The following is a 19,735-nucleotide window of genomic DNA, read 5'->3' on the forward strand; positions in this document are numbered from 1 at the left end:
TTACTTCCAGCCCTTCCCAGTAAGAGAGTAGCCTGTGGAGAGCCTTCTTTGCAGAGGGTCTCTCGGTAATGCAGTCAGGACATAGAGAAGGTGCACCCCTGTTTCAGGAATGTTAAAATATTTCATTTTGGAAATAAAAGCCAAGAACAGGAATGAAGGCAAAAGAGACATTTGCTTTCAATTATTTCTACTGCATGAGTAAATCAAAAGAATCAAAGCTCTAAGTTTGCCCCTTTCCAAAAATGTGAAACCGAGAATTGGAGGAAAGATTCCTTTCAGGGCAAGTTTTATTTTCCTCTAACCTCAAAGGAAAAAATCTGAAAAAAATTTTATTTTGAAACTGGTACTTAAACATTTTAATACACCTTTTTGGGTTCTGACGGATAAAAAAGTTTCAAGCACTGTCTTTTGTGAGGTTGCTAAGGAAACCATTTGTACCCTGCGTGATGAGTCAGAACGGTGAAGTGCTGGCTTATAAAACAGAAATTACAGAAATCAAGAATGACCAAGTCTTTAAAATGATTTATGATGTTAATGTTTATGTTAATAAATCTTTATTTCACAGCACAATGCCAGAATGGCCTTTGAAGTACACTTAATTTCTGTAAATGCGGATTTTTCAGTTTAGGGGCTATGTCTGACCTATCTTGAGAAAGGTGCATGCACACACACACTCTTGTGACGAGAAGCCTGAGTGAGAATAGACAAGGCCACATAGCTCATCCTGCTCAACCCTCTGCTCCTGGTCTGAAGACAGCAAGTGGTTAAGGAAACACTTCAGCTTATCTTTCCAATCAACTATCAGAGTTCCTCTTAAATTATACTCTCTAGTCACTTCAAACAGACTACCACTCACTCAACTAAGCAGCTGGACAACAGAACATGTCCAAGTTTGCTGTGCTGACCTTCCTGGGGGTAGATCCCCTCCTCCTGGGGCTACACAACACACCGCACACAGAAATGCCTTGTGCTCAGAGCTCTGGACCCCACTCAACAGAGGCCCAGCTCCAAGCCCTGGGAGGAGGAGATGGTACACTTCTGAGGACAAGAAAGACCCCCAAGTAGGCTTCAGGGCTCCTCCAAGCTAAGGCAAGCAGAACAAACTCTTCACGTGGTTGCGCCAAGGTCTGGCCACTGACCCACAAACAGTGGCACTCAGGACGTGATGGGGAGGGAGGCTGGCTTTAGGGAATTTCTAGCCTAGAATTCCTCAAGGGAAGTGAAGAGGTTTTTGCAAAGTAAAGAGAGTTTAGAAAGTTCTGAAAGTAAGTATGTAGACTTAGTTTGCTGGGCTGCAGAGGTGGCTTCTGGAGGATGAGGAGGTGAAGAGAGTGGGTGTAAATCAGGCCGTCTCTCTGAGTGACTGAATGCTACGTGGTGCACAGACAGTAGACCTGCCTGTCAGGGGGCAGAGGTGGGGCACAGGGGGAAGGATGTGAACTGGGAGCTACTTGTGGGAGGAGGGACCCTTTGGACGGAAGGCTCTAAGGCATTTACAGAAAACTCTGTGTGATGAGGGAGCCACAGGTGCTCTGCCAAGTTCTCAGAAGCACTGCCATCTGAGTTAATGTCTGTGAAAGAGTGTGGCTTGTGCACGGGGAGTGGGGTGCACTAAGGAAGATAAAGGGTGATAGGGACAGGTAAATATAAACCCAGACTGAAAGCCGTGGCAGCGGGGACGAAACGCTTGGAGAATGCCATAAGCTCATTTTAGGGCAGAGTGCATGAGGGCAGGAGCCGGGAGCCGACACCTCCTGGAGGGGCCACTGTGGTGAGCAGCCCCGTCCCTTCTGGCCACCCACCCTAACAGCCATGCGCCCCGAGCTCTGTCCTATACCTTAAAGTTCTTCTGGGATTCAGGAGTTGGGCTTTCCAGGTCGATGAGTTTCTTGAGGTCCTCCTCGATGGTGGACTTGGAGGCTGGCTTGGGGGATGCCCGGAGGTCCCTGGTTGAGGCGCGCAGCCTGGTGTGGGCCATCTCGTTGCCGTCACTCTGATGGCGCCTTGAAAGGAAGAGATGGGAGAAACCAAGCAGGGTGACGTAAGGCCACGATGGACCCTGAGGCGGTGAGTCAGGTGGGACATATTAAAGGAGAGCTAAGGACAAGCTGCTTGTGAAAGAAACACAACCAACTGGAAGCACAAAATAAGAATCTGGTGAACAAACTGCTCTTCTACAGGAAACCATTAGCCCCACTAAGCCAGAGTTAGCACGACTTACTAGTAAGACCACGGGCTACAAATCCCAAATGTTACTTCTGTACAAACTCAAACAACATGATCGAATGACTCATTTAGAACTTTTTTTACTCCTGTACTACTTTGTCAAAAAGTTCTTTATATTCAGGGCAGTCCCTCTCTAACACTCCCTCTGCTGGGCCCTGAGTTAAAAACCCCATGGGAAGGCTGTGATTAACATCACCAAAGGGAGAATGTCACCTTCGTGCCAGGTCAATTATTCTGCAGTTTGTTCTCCAGACAGACTCCTTCCTATGACATCTAAGATTCTCAAATCAGTGATTTGCCACATAACTTATTTAAGGAATGAAGCAGAGAAATAATTTAAGTTTTACTTAGGAGGGGAAAAAAATATCTCTTGACCAAACCCCAGCTGGCCGCCTCTGTGGTAGGAAATTGCCTCAACCTTTTCTGTTCTCCGTCCTGTTAAAAGCAAACCACCCAGTAAGAGAAGCGAAAGAATTCTTACTTTCTTGTGTCCATAAATCCCACAGAGTTTATGGTTCCTTCGGGTTTCTTCCACCCAATCAGGTACTTGCTGGTCGCGCCCTGGCGAGGGTAGAAGGTCCTAGGGCCAGACGAAGAGGAGGAGGAGGAGGAGGAGGGGAAGGTAGGTGCGAGCTGCGAGGTGGCAGGATGGAGCTCTTCTTTTGGGGAACTTCTGGCACTGGTGAAGACCACTGGGCTGGCAGAGTGTCGAGAGCTCATGGTACTGAGGAGAAGCGTGACAAAGACAAAAGGACCCCAGTGTGCATGTGTGCATTCCGGGGTCCACACGGCAGCTATCAAAGTGTCATTCAGGACAGGGGTTATGGCCACGTTAAAGAACAATGACTGTATCATCAAATATTAATGGGGCTGGCTGGCTAGTCTTTCTTGTTTTCTTGCTACAATTTAAATGTCTGCTGTAAAAATGAAACACAGTCACCGGGGCTTAGTCTGCACTCTAAGTTAAAAGGTAAAAACAGTTGAGGCTATCAGGGATGCTTTGAAACATGCTGGCACACCGGAGTTTGTTAGGGGGTCTAGAACAGGCAAGGAACAGGAGAAATGGCAATAAAAGGTCTGGCCATCTCAGTGGCTGTCTGCCTTGCCTTCCTCAGAAATAGGGGTCATGGTAATGCTCCCCAGGTCCAAGCTGGATCAGCATACAGTTCTCCAATACCCACATCCAAGGCCAAAGAGGGACACTGATGTCTCCTTCCCCATGGCATCCGGCAGTAAGAGGGACTCTTAAAAGCTGTTCAGTGGAGGGAAAATGGCCACTCTCCTACACCATGTACAAAAATCAACTCAAAATGGATTAAAGACTTGACTGTAAGTCCTGAAACCATAAAACTCCTAGAGGAAATCATAGGGCAATATCCTTGACATCGATCTTGGCAATGATGTTTCTGAATTTGACACCAAAAGCAAAGGTAACAAATGCAAAAATAAACATGTGGGACTATGTCAAATTAAAAAGCTGTACAGCAAAGGTAACCATCAAGAAAATGAAAAGGCAACCTAGTGAAGGAGAAAATACTTGCAAATCATACATCTGATAAGGGCAAAATACCCAGAATATATAAAGAACTCATATAACTCAAGAGAAAAAATCTGATTTAAAAACGGGCAAAGGATGTCTATCAACAGATGAATGGATAAAGAAGATGTGGTATATATATACAATGGAATACTATGCAGCTATCAAAAGAAATGAAATCTTGCCATTTGCGATCACGTGGATGGAACGAGAGGGTATTATGCTGAGCAAAATAAGACAATTATCATATGATCTCCCTGATATGAGGAAGTTGAGAGGCAACATTGGGGGGTTTGGGGGGGGTAGGAAAGGAATAAATGAAACAAGATGGGATCAGGAGGGAGACAAACAATAAGAGACTCAATCTCATAAAACAAACTGAGGGTTGCTGGGGGGAGGGGGGAGGGAGAGGGCAGTGGGGTTATGGACATTGGGGAGGGTATGTGCTATGGTGAGTGCTGTGAAGTGTGTAAGCCTGATGATTCACAGACCTGTACCCCTGGGGCAAATAATACATTATATGTTAATAAAAAATAATTTTTTTTTTAAAAAATGGGCAAAGGAATCTCAATAAACATTTTTCCAAAGAAGACATACAGATGGCTAACAGGTACATGAAAAGATGCTCAACCTCACTAATTATCTGGGAAATGCAAATCTAAATCACAATTAAATATCACTCACACCTGTTAGAATGGCTGTTATCAAAAAGCCAAGAAATAACAGGTATTGACAAGAATGTGGAGAAAAGGGACCCCTTGTGCACTGTTGGTGGGGATGTAATTTGGTGCAGACACTATGGAAAACAGTAAAATGTTCCTCAAAAAATTAAAAATAGAACTACCATATGATCTAGAAATTCCACTTCTGGGTTTTACCTAGAGAAAGTGAAAATACTAACTTGAAAGTATCTACAATCCCATGTTCATCGTAGTATTATTTACAAGACCCAAGCTATGGAAATAACCTAAGTGTCCGCTGATGGACGAATGGATAAAGAAAGAGTGGTATACATATACAATGAAATACTATACAGCCATAAAAAGAAGGAAATTCGGCCATTTGGAACAATATAGATGGACGTTGAGGACATTATGCTAATTGAAATAAGTCGGACAAATACTATGTCATCTACTTATGTGTGCCATCTAAAAAAACCCAAGTTCATAGATCCAGAGAACAGACTGGTGGTGGCCACAGGTGGGGATGGAGGATGGGGGAAACTGAGGGAAGAGGGTCAAAAGGTACAAATGTCCATGTGGGAGTCCTGGCGACGTGATGTACAGCATGTTGACTAAATATAAAAACAGAAAAGTCATCATCTGTGGATTTTAAACTTTGGTTCAAGATTACAAAACTAAAGTCTTCAGGACCCAAGGAGAAGGCTACTCATCACATACTAAAACTCGGGATTTCTAAGGCCGGGCCTGAGAGTTCAGGGGGTCTACAACGCTGGAGGCTCTTCAATGGCAGAATTTCCACACGTTCCTCCCCAGGATCTTCCAGGACCTGCGTCCACACCACGCGAGCCCTGCTGAGTTCTCCACTGTTGGCGGAGACCAGAGACGTGGGCTCCTACCACAGCGCACTTGTCACCGAAGGTTTAGCCACGAGGACGTGGTCTCACAGCATTTGCCAGCAGCGCTTTGTCAGAAACCAATGGTCCTGATCTGAATAAAGCACGGACTTAATAATGACGCATTAGCTACGACGCGTGTACCCCAGACCATGGGTGGGAGGGTGCACTGGAACTCTCTGCACCATCTTTGTAACATTTCTGCCAATCAAAAACTAGTCTAAAATAAAAACATTTTTTATTAAAAAAAAAACTAAGGGAATGAACAACAACAAAAAATCAAAACCACCCAATCTTAGTGGTGCTGAGAGAACACGCACAGAAGAAAGTCAGTGTTGAACCCCCACCTGCAACCTCACCTAAAAATCCATTCCCACTGGCTCGCATATTTAAGTGTGGATCTAAAGATTCTGGACCACGTCACGAAGAACATCTTTGGGACAGAGGCAGAGGTTTCTTTCATAGGATCATAAAGGAAAGGATTGAACCCCGCTGAAAGTAAGGACTTCTAGTCCTCCAAAGAAAGAGAAGCAGAATATGTGTAAAACATACACCCAATGGTGGGCTCCAATCCAGAATACAGAACTTCTGAAACTCAACATGACAGACAACCCAATAGGAAAAATGAGCCAAGATCTGAAAAGGAATTTCACAAACAAGGATATCTAAACAATTAATAAATAAACATTAATGCTTAACATTGTCAGTTATCAGGAAACTGCAAACTGGAGCCAATAGAAAAACCAGTTACACACCCAAAAGAAAGGCTAAAATTAAAAAGACTTCCAACATGAAGTGCTAGAACGATGTGAAGCGGCCCGAACTCTCCTACACTACTGATGTGTGTCACTGTCTTGAGATGAAGTGGCTCACATTCTCTGCTGAAGTTGAACGTGTGTGTATCGAAGGACACAGCAGCCCCACTCCTAGGTCTGTGCCTGCCAGATGCACACACAGGTGTACCAAAGGACATGTGCAAGAATCTGTAATGTCCCTAAACTGGAAACACTCCAAACACTCCACAGCAGAAGGGACACACGAGCTGTTCCATGTTCTCACAAGGTAAATTTGACGCAGCCATGCAGCTAAGCTGATGCTACCTAAGACATGTGGTGACCCTCACCGACGTACTGTTGACTTAGAGACACCAGACATGGAGTAAAACATATGGCGCGATTCCACTTACATAAAGCCAAAAATAGGCAAAATGTGTGTGTGATTTTAGGATTCAAGACTGTGTTTACCTGGGCGAGGAGGTGGGAATGACCAGGGAAGACAAGTGAGAGGAGGACGTGTCTGGATGTTGGCTCTGTTCCAGTGCTTGATTTGGGTAAAAATTACACGAGATATGTTCGTTTCGTGAAAATTCACGCCAATGGACAATATGACCTGAACCTCTTTCTCTACACGTGTCACACTTCAATGAGAACACACCCACAAAAATAAATCAGAAGTAGATGACCTGAAAGGAGAAGGCCTTATCAGTCCACGAGGCTTTGCCATGGACTAGAGGGAACAGGGCACGGAACAAAGGGGATCTGCAAAGTTCACCACACTAAATGGGCCTTATTGCCACAGAACAAACATAAACATCTTTATTTTTATAATGAAGGAGGAGGGACCAGGCTCAAACTTCACAAAAAATATGATAAAAAGAAATGACTAGCCATATTCTGATTGCTCTAACAGTTTTCTTTTTCCCAGAGACTTGTAGCTAGAGCGGAAGGGAAAGAAAAAAACATCTCAAGACCTCAAAGGGCAGCATAAATTTAAAGGCCATGTAATCTCATTTAGTTTTCACCTCTTGATAAAAAATATCCCATTTGTTTGCCTTTAAAAGGAAGAAAACGGATACAGAACTCTTCCATAAATGCCATACGTTAAATCAATAAGAACAAAATAATAGTAAGACTCTGTTGTGGAAAACAGACTAAAAGTGGAAAGATGAACCAGAAGGAAAAAGGAATCGGGAAGGACATAAAGACAGAGGCAGACAAGCTCAGACTGTGTCCTCCAGAGACAGAGCAACATGCAGTAACTCAGGAAGCACCAGCAGGAGCTTCCTAGGCCCTAAGAGTGGGCGTAGCCTTTGCAGTCATTTGCCACAATATGACAGGGTTGTGGTGGTTTATTGCTTCTTTAGGGACAAGAGCTTATCTCTGGCTTGTAGACTTGCCCCCCCCCACCATGATACCTCCCTCATACGCACTTATAACACAGATGTGGCGGTGTCTCCACTCATCCATGGTTACGGTCTGAAGCAGATTCCCATCAAGTCAAAAATAGTACATCAGTGTCTAACCTGTACATCTTCATCTTGGATAATCAGGGACTGGCTTTACCTGCCTCGATTAGCACCCAGAGGTGAAAGCAAGTGTTTGTGAATTACTAGTGCTGGAGCATGTCAGGGCATGTTTTATGTTGAAGGACCCCAGAGATTCTGATTGGGTGCCCTGGCAGACACATGGGAATCTGCGCTCTGACTCGTTCCCAGCCAATGCCGTGGTCCTTAACTCACAACCTGAAAACCACTGCACCAGACAAGCCTTTGAAACTCCCGTAGTTTCCATTTCTCAGCAAGTATCTTGATATGATAGCATGGGGATTCAGAACCCTGGGGCTTTGAAAGACTAAACATGTGGTCAAAATAGAAATAATTTGTCATGAGAATAAAATGTAAATTGCATAGTCCATTAATTTTTAAATCATTTCTCCCATGTTTTAAGAAACAGCTATGCTGGTTTCAGCCGTAATGTCTGGCCTCTGTGAAAAGGGAAATTATAGGAAAGGCTTAGAGACATCAAAGAGAGAACAATATATACAGCATATACAGTTTTTGGAGCTCTTTGCTTCCTGTATGAATTTAATTAGTACCATTTTCCTGGGAGGCATTCAGTAAGTTTTTGTACCAGATTATAAACTCTTTGAAGGCAGACATTTTTGTGTGTCTAACAATGCCAGAATATAGTGGACTCCAGATGAAATAGTTGTTGGACAAAGGGTTTCTCTTCAGCACATATGGACTCACTATCTATTTAACTTTCTTATATTGCTGATAGTCTGTCTCCCCCACTTAAATGGAAGCCCCACAAGGGCTGATCTTTTTCTCCTTCGCTGCTGTACTCTCCATGCCTACCACAGTCGCCGGCCATAGTAGGCATTCAATATGTGATGAGAGGAATGGTCAAATAAATCAGCTATTCATTTTAAATGTAAGAGAGAGTTAGGTGTGAAGACAATGTGTTTTACTCAAGCTGTATTCAAAACTAGGTGTTGCTTTATTTTTATTGCAAGAAATAATTAAATCTACAGATTATGCTTCTAAGCACAGTCTTAAAAGGATGATTACTTAAGTAAGACCATAGACCCCGATTATCGGGTTTTATCTGTGAACGTGATGGCTGGCACTAGCTCTCAGGTGTGAAATTACAGCACACTTTTATTCACTAATGGTTATAATCAAGACAGCCCTACTTAACAACTGATTAGATTTGGGAACAAAAGCAAAAGTAAAAACAAATGAATAATTCATCGGCAGTGCTTCCTTCTTTAATGTATACCATTCACAGCATGAAGCAAGGTGAGAATCTGGTACAATTGGCCTCTAATTCCAAGTAGGCACATGAAGATCACCTGGGAGCTTTCAAAACACACATTCTTGGGCTCCAATCCCAGATATTTTAATTTGATAAGAGCTGGGCTGATGCCTAGAGTATGGATTCTTATGGAATCTCCCCCTAAGTGAGCACACTGATTGAAAACTGCTCAAATCACTTGACTTATTCAGACTGTTATGACATCATCAAAATCCAACTTCTTATCGTCAACATCAAGAAAGTGAAGCCGCGGGACGCCTGGGTAGCTCAGTTGGTTAAGTGTCTGCCGTCCGCTCAGGTCATGATCCCAGGGTCCGGGCTCGAGTCCCGCATCGGGCTCCTTGCTCATCAGGGAGACTGCTTCTCCCTCTGCCCCACCCCCCTGCACACACTTTCTCTCCCTCTCTCTCTCAAATAAATAAAAATCTAAAAAAGAAAAAAAAAAAGGTGAAATGCTGAAGCCCCTGGAGCAGTGTTCCTCCAGCCATGACTGTGGCCACCTGCAGGGATTGATGTAAATGAAGATTCCTTGGCTTATGTCAGATCTTCGAGAGCCCCAGGAATCTGGAGGAATCCCCAAAGATTCCCATGTCCCTAGAGGTTTACGAACTACTGTGTTAGCCTCTCACCTCCCCCCACTCTAAAATGGGTGGGCTCCTCCTCGCTTTGCAGCCCTGTTCCTGGGCCCTGCCGGTGGTGGGGCTCCTTGAAGCTGCCCACCCCGCTGGCCCTGAGCATCTCTGAGGCGGCTTTAATTACAAAACACCTACAACGACGCCATCAGCTCCCTTGTACAGGGGGCTGTGTGGCTCCATTGCTTCACCATCCTGCAGATTTCATGTTAATTCAATATGCTGCAATCCGGTACTACCCTGGGCAAATTAGATCTCTCCACAGGAGTTGTGGAGGAAGGTAATGAGCAAGCAAGACGGAACAGAAAGAGAACAGCAATCGATACGTTAGGACATGACAGACACAACACCCGTGACTTTTCTCCCTGTATCAGAAGTGAGATTAACTGTGAGTATGGCCAAACTGAGCCATCCGGTCGGGGGCTCCTGGATGCCACACGAAGGGGCCACCAGCTTTACTTCTCATACAAACTATAGGGCATTTCCCCTTTCCTCAAAATGGACCAGGTTTCATTTGTCTGGTCATTCCAGGACATGAATTTTGGAAAAGGACGAGAGCTGCACGGACATATGCACTACCTCACACAAAAAGAAAGGAGGCCACGGGGTAACTAGACACGTGGGGCAGTCCATCCCAACTTCTTGTCTCAGCCCAGTGAAACCATGAACCCAGTGCCCCACGAGCTGGTGATTTCACCTTCCCAGCCGTGGTCAAACCTCCTAGGAGAAGATGCTGGACGACCTGAGAGTCACGACATGTACCGCGTCATGGAGGAGGGGCTACCTCTACTTGCGGACCTTGCAAAGGGATAACTCACGGAGGATGGAGCAGCCTGAGTGTCAGGAGACAAAAGCCCAAATACCAGAGCTCTGACGGCCTGGGGAGCCGTCCCGCACGTCTGCACTGTCACCGAGGCCACCACCTCCTGTGGGACACACTGGCTATGTTTGCTCTCGCGCTGCCAAAAGCTGCCGAAGGAAACACTTGGAGTCATCTGCCCTCCAGGCATGACACAGAGGGACAGAGTTTAGACAGGCTGGGTGTACTACGGATATTTTCAGGATGGGGAGACCAGCAATTAGTCACCACTGTAATGGCTACGACAAAATGTGCATGAAGGCTGAATGCTGGCCAAACATCAAGGGGAGGGGATCGGGTTTTCTGTGATCACTTGTACAAATAACAAATACTTAAGCCTCTGGGTGACAGATAATGTGGAGGATATGTTTAAGGAGGACTCCTGCTTCCGCTGTGTTCAACACTAGCTGATTCTGTCCAAGACTGGGCTCCAGAATTTAGGAGGGCTTGAGAAGCCTCATTCTAAAGGATCGGGGAAAAGAAATAGGAATGATTAAGCTGGCAAAGGGGATGCCCAAATAATTATGGTAAAGAAAACTATTCATCTAGAACGTGAGATACTTATTTGATGAGCACTGAATGCTGTGAAGCCAATATTGCCCTGTAGGTTAACTAACTAGAATTCAAATTAAAAAACAAACAACACAAGATATTTAGTAAGTCCAAGGGCACACTGATATATAAAGCGTAGGGAAGTGGGTGGCTGGGCATACACAGTAGAAGGGGCTTCAGGGGTCACAATGGACCACAAGCTGAACAAGTCTGCAATGCTGAGCTAGATAGGAGGGAGCTAATAAGAGAACTACAAATATTATCATTTTTATAAGCAGAGCTGAGAGGAATGTCATGTTCAGGTTTGGCATCTAAAAAGGAAAAAGAGGGGTGCCTGGGTGGCTTAGTGGGTTAAAGCCTCTGCCTTCAGCTCAGGTCATGATCCCAGGGTCCTGGGATCAAGCCCCACATCAGGCTCTTGGCTCAGCGGGGAGCCTGCTTCTTCCTCTCTCTCTGCCTGCCTCTCTGCCTACTTGTGATCCCTCTCTGTCAAATACATAAATAAAATCTTTAAAAAAAATGCTTAAAAAAATAATAAATAAAAAGGAAAAAGAAAAAGCAGGGAGCTTGAGAAGCAAAAATGTAATTGTAGAATGAGACACATAAAAGACAATTATAGGACCTGTGGGAGATCCATGTTTGTTGAAGGAAAAGGAGCAAGATAAACCTCATTAAGGCAGGTGATGGAGAGCTTAAAAAGGAAATGCCAAAAGCCTTTCACCTCAAAAGAAAATTTACAGTTTGCAATACACTTGATAACCTTTTCTTATTCTCACAGACATAGAAAAACAACCATTTTGTTAAGTAGGCCAGGTGTTATTCGATCCCAGATAAGCGACCCATGTGGTGAAATGCCCTGACTGGCTAGAGGGCTGTTGAGTGGCAGAATGAGACCTGTACCACCATCTCAGGATGCAAACCTACTTTCCCTCCATTCCCCTCTCAACTTGCCTGGGGGTGGAGAACTGTTATAAAATTTCTTAAAAAATATTTCTTAAAAAAAAAAAAAAGATATGTGTGTGTGTGTGTGTGTATATATGTATATATATACACACACACACACACATATATGTATATATATACGTATGTATATTTTGTATATTTTGCACGTGGTTTCTTATTGATATCTACAATTTTTATAATCTTAGCCTTCAAAAATCTTAATGTTTAGGAAAAACTCAGCTCAGAGAAACCATTTAGTCTCTCTTAATTGTGCATTTAAGCTGCAGTGAGAGGAATTTCAGGTAGGTAGACACAGGACAAAGTTTTTTTTTTTTTTTTTTAAGATTTTTTTTTTTTGACAGACAGAGATCACAAGTAGGCAGAGAAACAGGCAGAGAGAGAGAGGAGGAAGCAGGCTCCCCGCTGAGCAGAGAGCCTGATGCGGGGCTCGATCCCAGAACCCCGGGATCATGACCCGAGCCGAAAGCAGAGGCTTTAAACCACTGAGCCACCCAGGCGCCCAGGACAAAGTTTTGAAGAAGGAGAGGACACGATAAGCACAGGAACTGCTCAGAGAGGACACGGCCTCTCTCTCTTTGGGATCATCTTCCCTCTCCCCACATTTGAGGCAGCAGGGCAAGTTGTGATCCTGGTAGGATGGTTTCAATAGGACAAGGGATGGACTCAGTTCCTTCTGAATTCCTTTTGGTCTGATGATTTAATGGCATTGGGAGAACTGGGGCTGTCCATATTGACTGGATGAATGAATTAGCTGCATCGCAGATCAGAGCGGTAATAAACCTTGTGGCAGCGGGTGCCCCATCAAGCCATCTGATGTCTGTGGCTTGAGAGAGGTCTCATTTTCTCAATGTTCTCTTGAAATTTCAACCACAGTGGTTCTGTTTCTTAGTCTTTGAGGTTAACTGGACAGCACTGTATTCTGGATAAAATAATCACCCATTCCCATAAGCTGAAAGAAGTGGGGCACAACAGCTTAGCACAAATCTGTGCAAGTTCTGCTGTAGGTAAAAGCAAAATACAATAATCCGGAATGTCCACAGTGTGTCAGACCAAACAAGAAATGACCAATGAAAATGACCCAACCAACATAAGACAAGCAGAGCCAACCACATGTTGAAGATAAGTTCTGGGTTTATCATTTCAGAGGCTTCACATTCAAATTCTGAATTAGCTCATAACACTTAGAAAAATAATATTCTCATCTTAAGAAAAAAGCACAGATGAGAGGCAATTCATTGTTCACAATAAAAAAAAAAAAAAATTCCAGGCAGGAGAGATTTGAGAGAGAAACGTTCGCAGAATAAAGACAGCACAATAATTTCTAAACAAAGAAGGCGTATTTCTATGCCAAAGAGGGCAGAGAATGAAAGGCAGACATGCCGGCTCTAACGCAGACTCAGCGGCACACGGACAGTCCAGGGCGCTCCAGGAGGCCAAGGCACATCCTGCTGTTCTATGTGAACTCAATCGAAGAAGTCCTTCTTTACCTCTACTCTAAAGAAACCTACAGCTTTCCTGGCATGACTAGTGAACTTATTAAGTCAGCCAGAAAAAGCACAGTCATGAAATTGAACTGTACTGATGACCAGGGGCAGTCATTTTTCCTGGACTGAAATCAGCCCTTTTAGTGAATGTCAGACACTGACCAACTGACATCCAGATAGTGACTGATACTTGCATGGACACTATTAAAAAGTTCTCCCCAGCTGTATTTTGCAGATGAAACAAACCTTACGTAGAGATGACTTCACTCAACGTTCATGCTGTCCCGGGACTTTCGTATACTCTTCTCCATATACCTATTCATAAAAGCAGCACACCTCTGTGCAAATACGGACACTTCTCTACAACAAGCTTTGAGATACAGTCGTAGTCGGGAGTGGAGGATTTATGTTAGTTTTGAACTGGATTATTGGTGGAGGGCCTGAGGAGTCATCAGGCAAAAGGTGGGAACTTTTTTTATTAACATATAATGTATTATTTGGCCTAGGGGTACAGGTCTGTGAATCATCAGGCTTACACATTTCACAGCACTCAAAAAGGTGGGAACTTTAAGGAACAAGTTGTTCCTATCTGAGGACTGCGACGTCCTGAGCACTCCGAACTACACTCATGGTGGCACACGGTACGGAGAGGTGCTCAGGATGGACAGTGGGTGGGACAGTCTAGTGCTGGACATCAGGGGGAAAGGATGTCACCGCATGCGTGGGAACGCCTTGGCTGCCGAGCTCCGAGGGGCTACAGGCATCAGGAGGATATGGCAGAATGATTGGCACATGAGGGGGTTTGTGGAAGCCTGGACCCTGAACAGGTCAGGACGTTACAGAAGAAATGTGGATTTGTACCTACGAAGGGAGTTTTCAGCTTTATAACATGTGCTCCTGAATCTGGTTCTGACGGCAGTAATATCACTGGTTATGCGAGACGAGAGCACCATATGCTAACAAAGGGGTCTTTGGTCACCACACAAACCAGCACTGCCTACCGCCCAGGCCAGAACTCTAAGAAAAAGAAGAGCCCAGCTGGTAAGAGTCTTTTACTTTTATTTATTTTTATTTTTTTTTAAAGCAGGCTCCATGCTGGTTGTGGAGCCCCAACGTGGGGCTTGAACCCACCATGCTAAGATCAAGACCTGAGCTGAGATCAACAGTTGGATGCTTAACCGACTGAGCCACCCCCAGTTACCCTGGTAAGAGTGTTTTAGAACTGGGAAGGTCTTCATCTCTCTTATGGTCACCATAAGCCATTTTATTTTATTTTTGGAATGGTTTAAGACCTCAAAGTGAAATAGCTATTGCAAAAAACAAAAAATCTCTCCCTAAATTTCCAAACTTTATAGAAAACACATGTATATTCTAGGGAGCAACACTTCAGAGCCATGAATAGACTGAACTGTAGAAAGTTATCAGTGTGTGTGGTTTCTCTTAATGATATGCAAATAGAATAAGCCTGTGTAATTATCAACTTACATTAATGCAGTTCTCCTGGGGGGGAGGGCCACAAAAAACCTGCACGATCATCCGCAGTGAGACTGGAGGACAGAGGGGTAGGAACACAGCCCAGCCAGAAACACGTGGTGAAACTTAATCACTGTAATTTAGATTTTGTCACCAAGTCCCAGGTACGAGCTCTTTTCTGCATTGTCAAGAGATCTCCACATTAATTGCTATTCCTGTCTTCTGAGGACATGCACACTCTAATTTGCAGTGATTTTGGTTTCTCCAGCACCGTGCATTTGGTGGCTAAGTCCCTCTTTCCTTCAGAGAAGGAAGTTTGCAGAAGCTCTGAGGATCCAGCTCACTCTGCCAAGGTCAACAGACTGAAGGCACAAAGCATCCCTGCTTACCAGAGTCTAGCAATGACTGTGACTCAACCTGTCAGCGGGTGGGAAGCCCTCCACCCTCCCTGAAAGGCCACATTCTTCTCTACGAAGTTTGACTTTTGACAGAAGAGTTATTTCCAAATGATGATTTCAATGATCTCTGCATGGTCAGTTTGAAGCAGAAAATTTAGATAATCCTTTGAGGCCTTTGGGCAGCCCCCGTCAGCACATTCAGATCATGCAAGCCCAGATTATACAAACCCTACTTTTCAGGGGGGAGTCTGTAGCCCCAGCATGTGTTAGATGGCACAGCTAATATCTTTGGGCTTTGGCTTCAGAGGCCCAGCCTGTCAACCTTACTCCATGGGGATGCTATTCCAGATAAGACCTCCATAACTTGACTTTCTTCTGCCACCAAATTAGACCAGACATATATATCCCCAAATGGAATATCATTTTTCAAAGATTTTATTTGAGAAAGTGAGAGAGAGAGAGAGAGAGAGCGCACGTGGGCACATGCGTACAAGTCAGGAAGAGGCAGAGGAAGAGGAAGAAGCAGACTCCCCACTGAGCAGGGACCCCGATGTGGGGCTCCATTCCAGGACCCTGAGATCATGACCCAAGCCAAAAGCAGACACTTAACTGACTTAGCCGCCCAGGTGTCCCTGGAATATCATTCTTAAAAAGATAACTCCTTTCAAAACAACTGAACACCAAAAAGACAGGAGTCGAGCTAAACCTAGAAGCCACACAGAAACTATTCGGAACTGAAAAACAGTCTGAGTTAGGGCACAGGATTAGTCGAGGAGAAGGTGTGGCCTCAAATTGCCATAGCTCTCCGTCACGTGACCCTAGGTCTACGTTACAGCAGGGGCACCTGGGTGGCTCAGTGGGTTAAAGCCTCTGTCTTCGGCTCAGGTCATGATCCCAGGGTCCTGGGATCGAGCCCCGCATCTGGCTCTCTGCTCTGTAGGGAGCCTGCTTCCTCCTCTCTCTCTCTGTCTACCTGCGATCTCTCTCTGTCAAATAAATAAATAAAATCTTAAAAAAAAAAAAAGAACCTCATCAGTAACGGTATAGCACAACGAGAGAACTGAGTATTTCCCCCACCACATTAAACAAATCCACATTACACAGGGGCATCCTGTGTCATCTAGATTATCTGGGGTTTACTGACAATTTATGTGCCTAGATTCCCATCAAAAAAGGAAAACTAAATTCAGTTTCTCTGCTACTTTTCTTCAGGGTGTAATGATAAAGGAAGCCCAGCGGACAGCAAGGTTAGGTGCTGTCAGGCAAACTGATCAATGACCGACAACAACAAAAGGCAAAAGGAGAAACCACCACAGACATTAACAGGCCCAAAAACATCGTGGTGGAATATTTCCTCCTTGAAACGGAAAAATCCTGCCATACTTTGGATTTTAGGCTCAAATCCAAAAGAGGAAATGGAAAATGGCATTTATTTTGCCTATCAGAGATTGGAGAATGTGTACTTTTTTTATTCAGAAAGGTAGATTCGATGTCTAATTTTAGTCACACTTTTCTACTGGACACCCCCCTGCCCCCAATCAACATATTACTGTCAGGAGGCACTTCCTGAAAAAGAATTATCCTGCGAACACAGGCTGAGTGATGTTCTGTGACGGAGAGGCAGTGTGGAGGTTGTGTTCAGCGTCATAAATAAAGCCACGTTAGTCTAGAAGGACCCCTTTCTTTTAAAAATATGCTCAAGATTCTCTTTTAGTGTCTTTAAAAGACTGTTTCATTCTCTATTACTACCTGACAGCCAGAATTCTAAAATTCTTCTCTGATTCTGGTACAGAAAAAAGTCTTTTATAACATCAAACACAACTTCATGAAGACTAAATCTGCGAACTTTTCTATTTTCTATTTGCAGTGAAAGATAATGTGTTGGGATGGTAGGAATTAAGTGTCGGGTGGCAGATACAAGGCAAACGTAAAAAGGGCGTCACTGCCTCGGAACCCCCTTCTTTGGACACTGGTGGGTGCAGGAAGGCGGGATGAGGCTAGCCACTGGACTCAGGACCAGGCTGGGCGCGGCGGCCGAGGCAGAGGGGGACAGCATTACCTTGTGTGGGATGCAGCATCGTTTATGCTGAAAGTGCTGTTCTCCCTGGTCAGCGGGTTTGAGCCGGCCTGGCTCTTGCTGTGGATATCCAGGCTCAGGGAGGACTCTGCCTTCCGCTCCATGCCGAGGCTCTCTGTCTCTAAAGTCCGATCTGCCAGGGAGATCACTTCGCTGGAACTGTGCCACAGGGGGGCCACCTTCTCCTTGCCTGGCCCCGAGCGAGGGGACGACGTGGCGGCCCCCAGGGAAGCCGTGCTGCCGTGGCTGGGGCCGTAGGAGGTGGTGTCGATGCCGCTGTCGGCAGAGGTGCCCTGCAGATAGTTGTAGCTGTTGAGTTCCGATTCGGTGCGGTCCCCGTCATACCACTTCTCGTCACTGTGGGCGCTCGATGCGTTGCTGGAGAGGGTATTGCTGCTGGAGTGGCTTGAGTAGTGGCTATCGGACTGCAAGGGAAGCGAGACTGACTCAAGTGCTAGAACACGAGGGAGAAGCACCTCCTGGCCCATGCCTGGTTATGGGGTTCTCAAGGCACAAAAATTCCAATGACAACAAGCCAAAGAAAGACAGGAGGTGCCTGGACAAACCCATTTGCAGCATTTGTGGCAAAGAACGCTAGAGACAGGTTTTTTTAAGAATCCATTTTTCATTCCCTTGGGCTAAAATATCAACAGTATTGAGATCACCTTAATCAGAAAGTGTGCTGGATTCCAAAAGTCCTACCACTTGGAGTGGAAACAAGGCAGAACATAAGACTTATCCCTAAAGAGATCTCCTTCTCCTTCCCCAACTGGTGGCTCTTTAGAACACCACTCTCTTTCCAAGGAGTGCTTAGAGGGAAAATTTATGCAGAGATGCCAGGACAATTCAATGGGGGGAAATCATGGTGCGAGAACAACCGGATATCTGCATGCAAAAGAAAAGAATGAAGCTGGATCCTTACCACACAGAAAAATAAACTCAAAAAGATCAAAGGCCTAAATGTAGGAGCTAAAACCATCAGACTCTTAGAAGGAAACGTATGTATACATCTTCATGACCTATTTATGCAATGGTTTCTTGGATAGGACACCAAAAGCACAAAAGATAAAAAGAAACAATAAACTGGATTTCATCAAAACTAAAAACTTTTGTGCTTCAAGAAATCCAATTAAAAAATGGGCAAAGGATTTGAATAGACATTTCTCCAAAGATAGTATCGCATAGCCAACAAACACAAAAAGATGCTCGCGATCTCCAGTCTCTAGAGAGGTGTAAAACCCCACAGGGAGACAACACTTCACACACTAGGATGTTCTAACCAAAAAGGCAGAGAGGAATGATGGTTGGCACTGTTGGTGGGAATGTAAAATGGGACAGCTGCTGTGGGAAAACAATTACTATCCCATTCTCAGTATCTACCGAAGAGAGCTGAAAACGTGTTCATGAAAAACCTAAATGAATATTTACAACTGCATTATTCATCACAGCCAAAATGCAGAAACAACCCCAATGTCTGCCACCTGATTTAAAAACGTGGTATATCCATTCAATGGGATATTACTCAGTCACAGAAAGAAATGAAGTACAAACACATGCCGTAACACAGAGGAGGCTTGAGAGTGTTGTGCTGAGTGCAGGAAGCCACTCACAAAAGGCCACATATTGGGGCGCCTGGGTGGCTCAGTGGGTTAAAGCCTCTGCCTTCAGCTCAGGTCATGATCCCGGAGTCCTGGGATCAAGCCCCACATCGGGCTATCTGCTCAGCAGGGAGCCTGCTTCCCTTCCTCTCTCTCTGCCTGCCTCTCTGCCTACTTGTGATCTCTCTTTCCGTCAAAAAAAAAAAAAAAAAAAAAAAGGCCACATATTGTCTGATTCCACTCATAGGAAATGTCCAGAACAGGCACGTCCACAGAGACAGAAAGTGGATGAGTGGTGGTCAAGGGCTTGGAGGGAACGGGATCGTGATGATGGGTGCACAACTCTGTGAATATACGAAAACCCACTGAGTTGCATACTTCAGATGGGTGAATATTATGGTATGGGAATTATCTCAATCAAAAGGTGTATAGAACCATTTCCACACGGTAGCTTGCTTGGTTGCCTAGAACATTCTACAGTTTACCCAAGAAATAAGACTTCAAAAGGTATCTGAATAAAGTATTATTTTAAATTAGGTAGGAGACAGCACGTCCAGATACCTGGTAGAGATTGAGTGAAAAGGGGACAGAAGGAACTACATGCACGTGTGTGCATGTGTTGCCTGAGGAAGGGACACGCTCTTCACAGGCGAGGGGAAGGAGCAGGAGGAGGACGCAAAAATTTCACTTCAAATGAACAATCCCTTCTTAAACAAGAACCAATCAACCTGCTACTTCACAGGTGCACTCCAGTTTGTTTGCCA

At 44.7% G+C, this 19,735-nt stretch overlaps 1 protein-coding gene across 4 annotated transcripts in view; it reads right to left on the minus strand.

The window, feature by feature from the left end:
• The window catches only part of SIPA1L1 (signal induced proliferation associated 1 like 1), a 134,526-nt gene that overhangs the window by 20,630 nt on the left and 94,161 nt on the right, over positions 1–19,735 (minus strand). For all 4 annotated transcript variants that reach the window (XM_047736590.1, XM_047736591.1, XM_047736593.1 and 1 more), the window contains 3 exons: positions 17,356–17,798; positions 2,708–2,950; positions 1,838–2,003 (listed from right to left, as the gene is read on the minus strand). In XM_047736590.1, the coding sequence (XP_047592546.1) occupies positions 1,838–2,003; positions 2,708–2,950; positions 17,356–17,798 (852 nt within the window). The remainder of the gene's footprint in view (positions 1–1,837; positions 2,004–2,707; positions 2,951–17,355; positions 17,799–19,735) is intronic.

Source organism: Lutra lutra, chromosome 7 (genome assembly GCF_902655055.1).
Source record: "Lutra lutra chromosome 7, mLutLut1.2, whole genome shotgun sequence".
NCBI classification, from domain to species: Eukaryota; Metazoa; Chordata; class Mammalia; order Carnivora; family Mustelidae; genus Lutra; species Lutra lutra.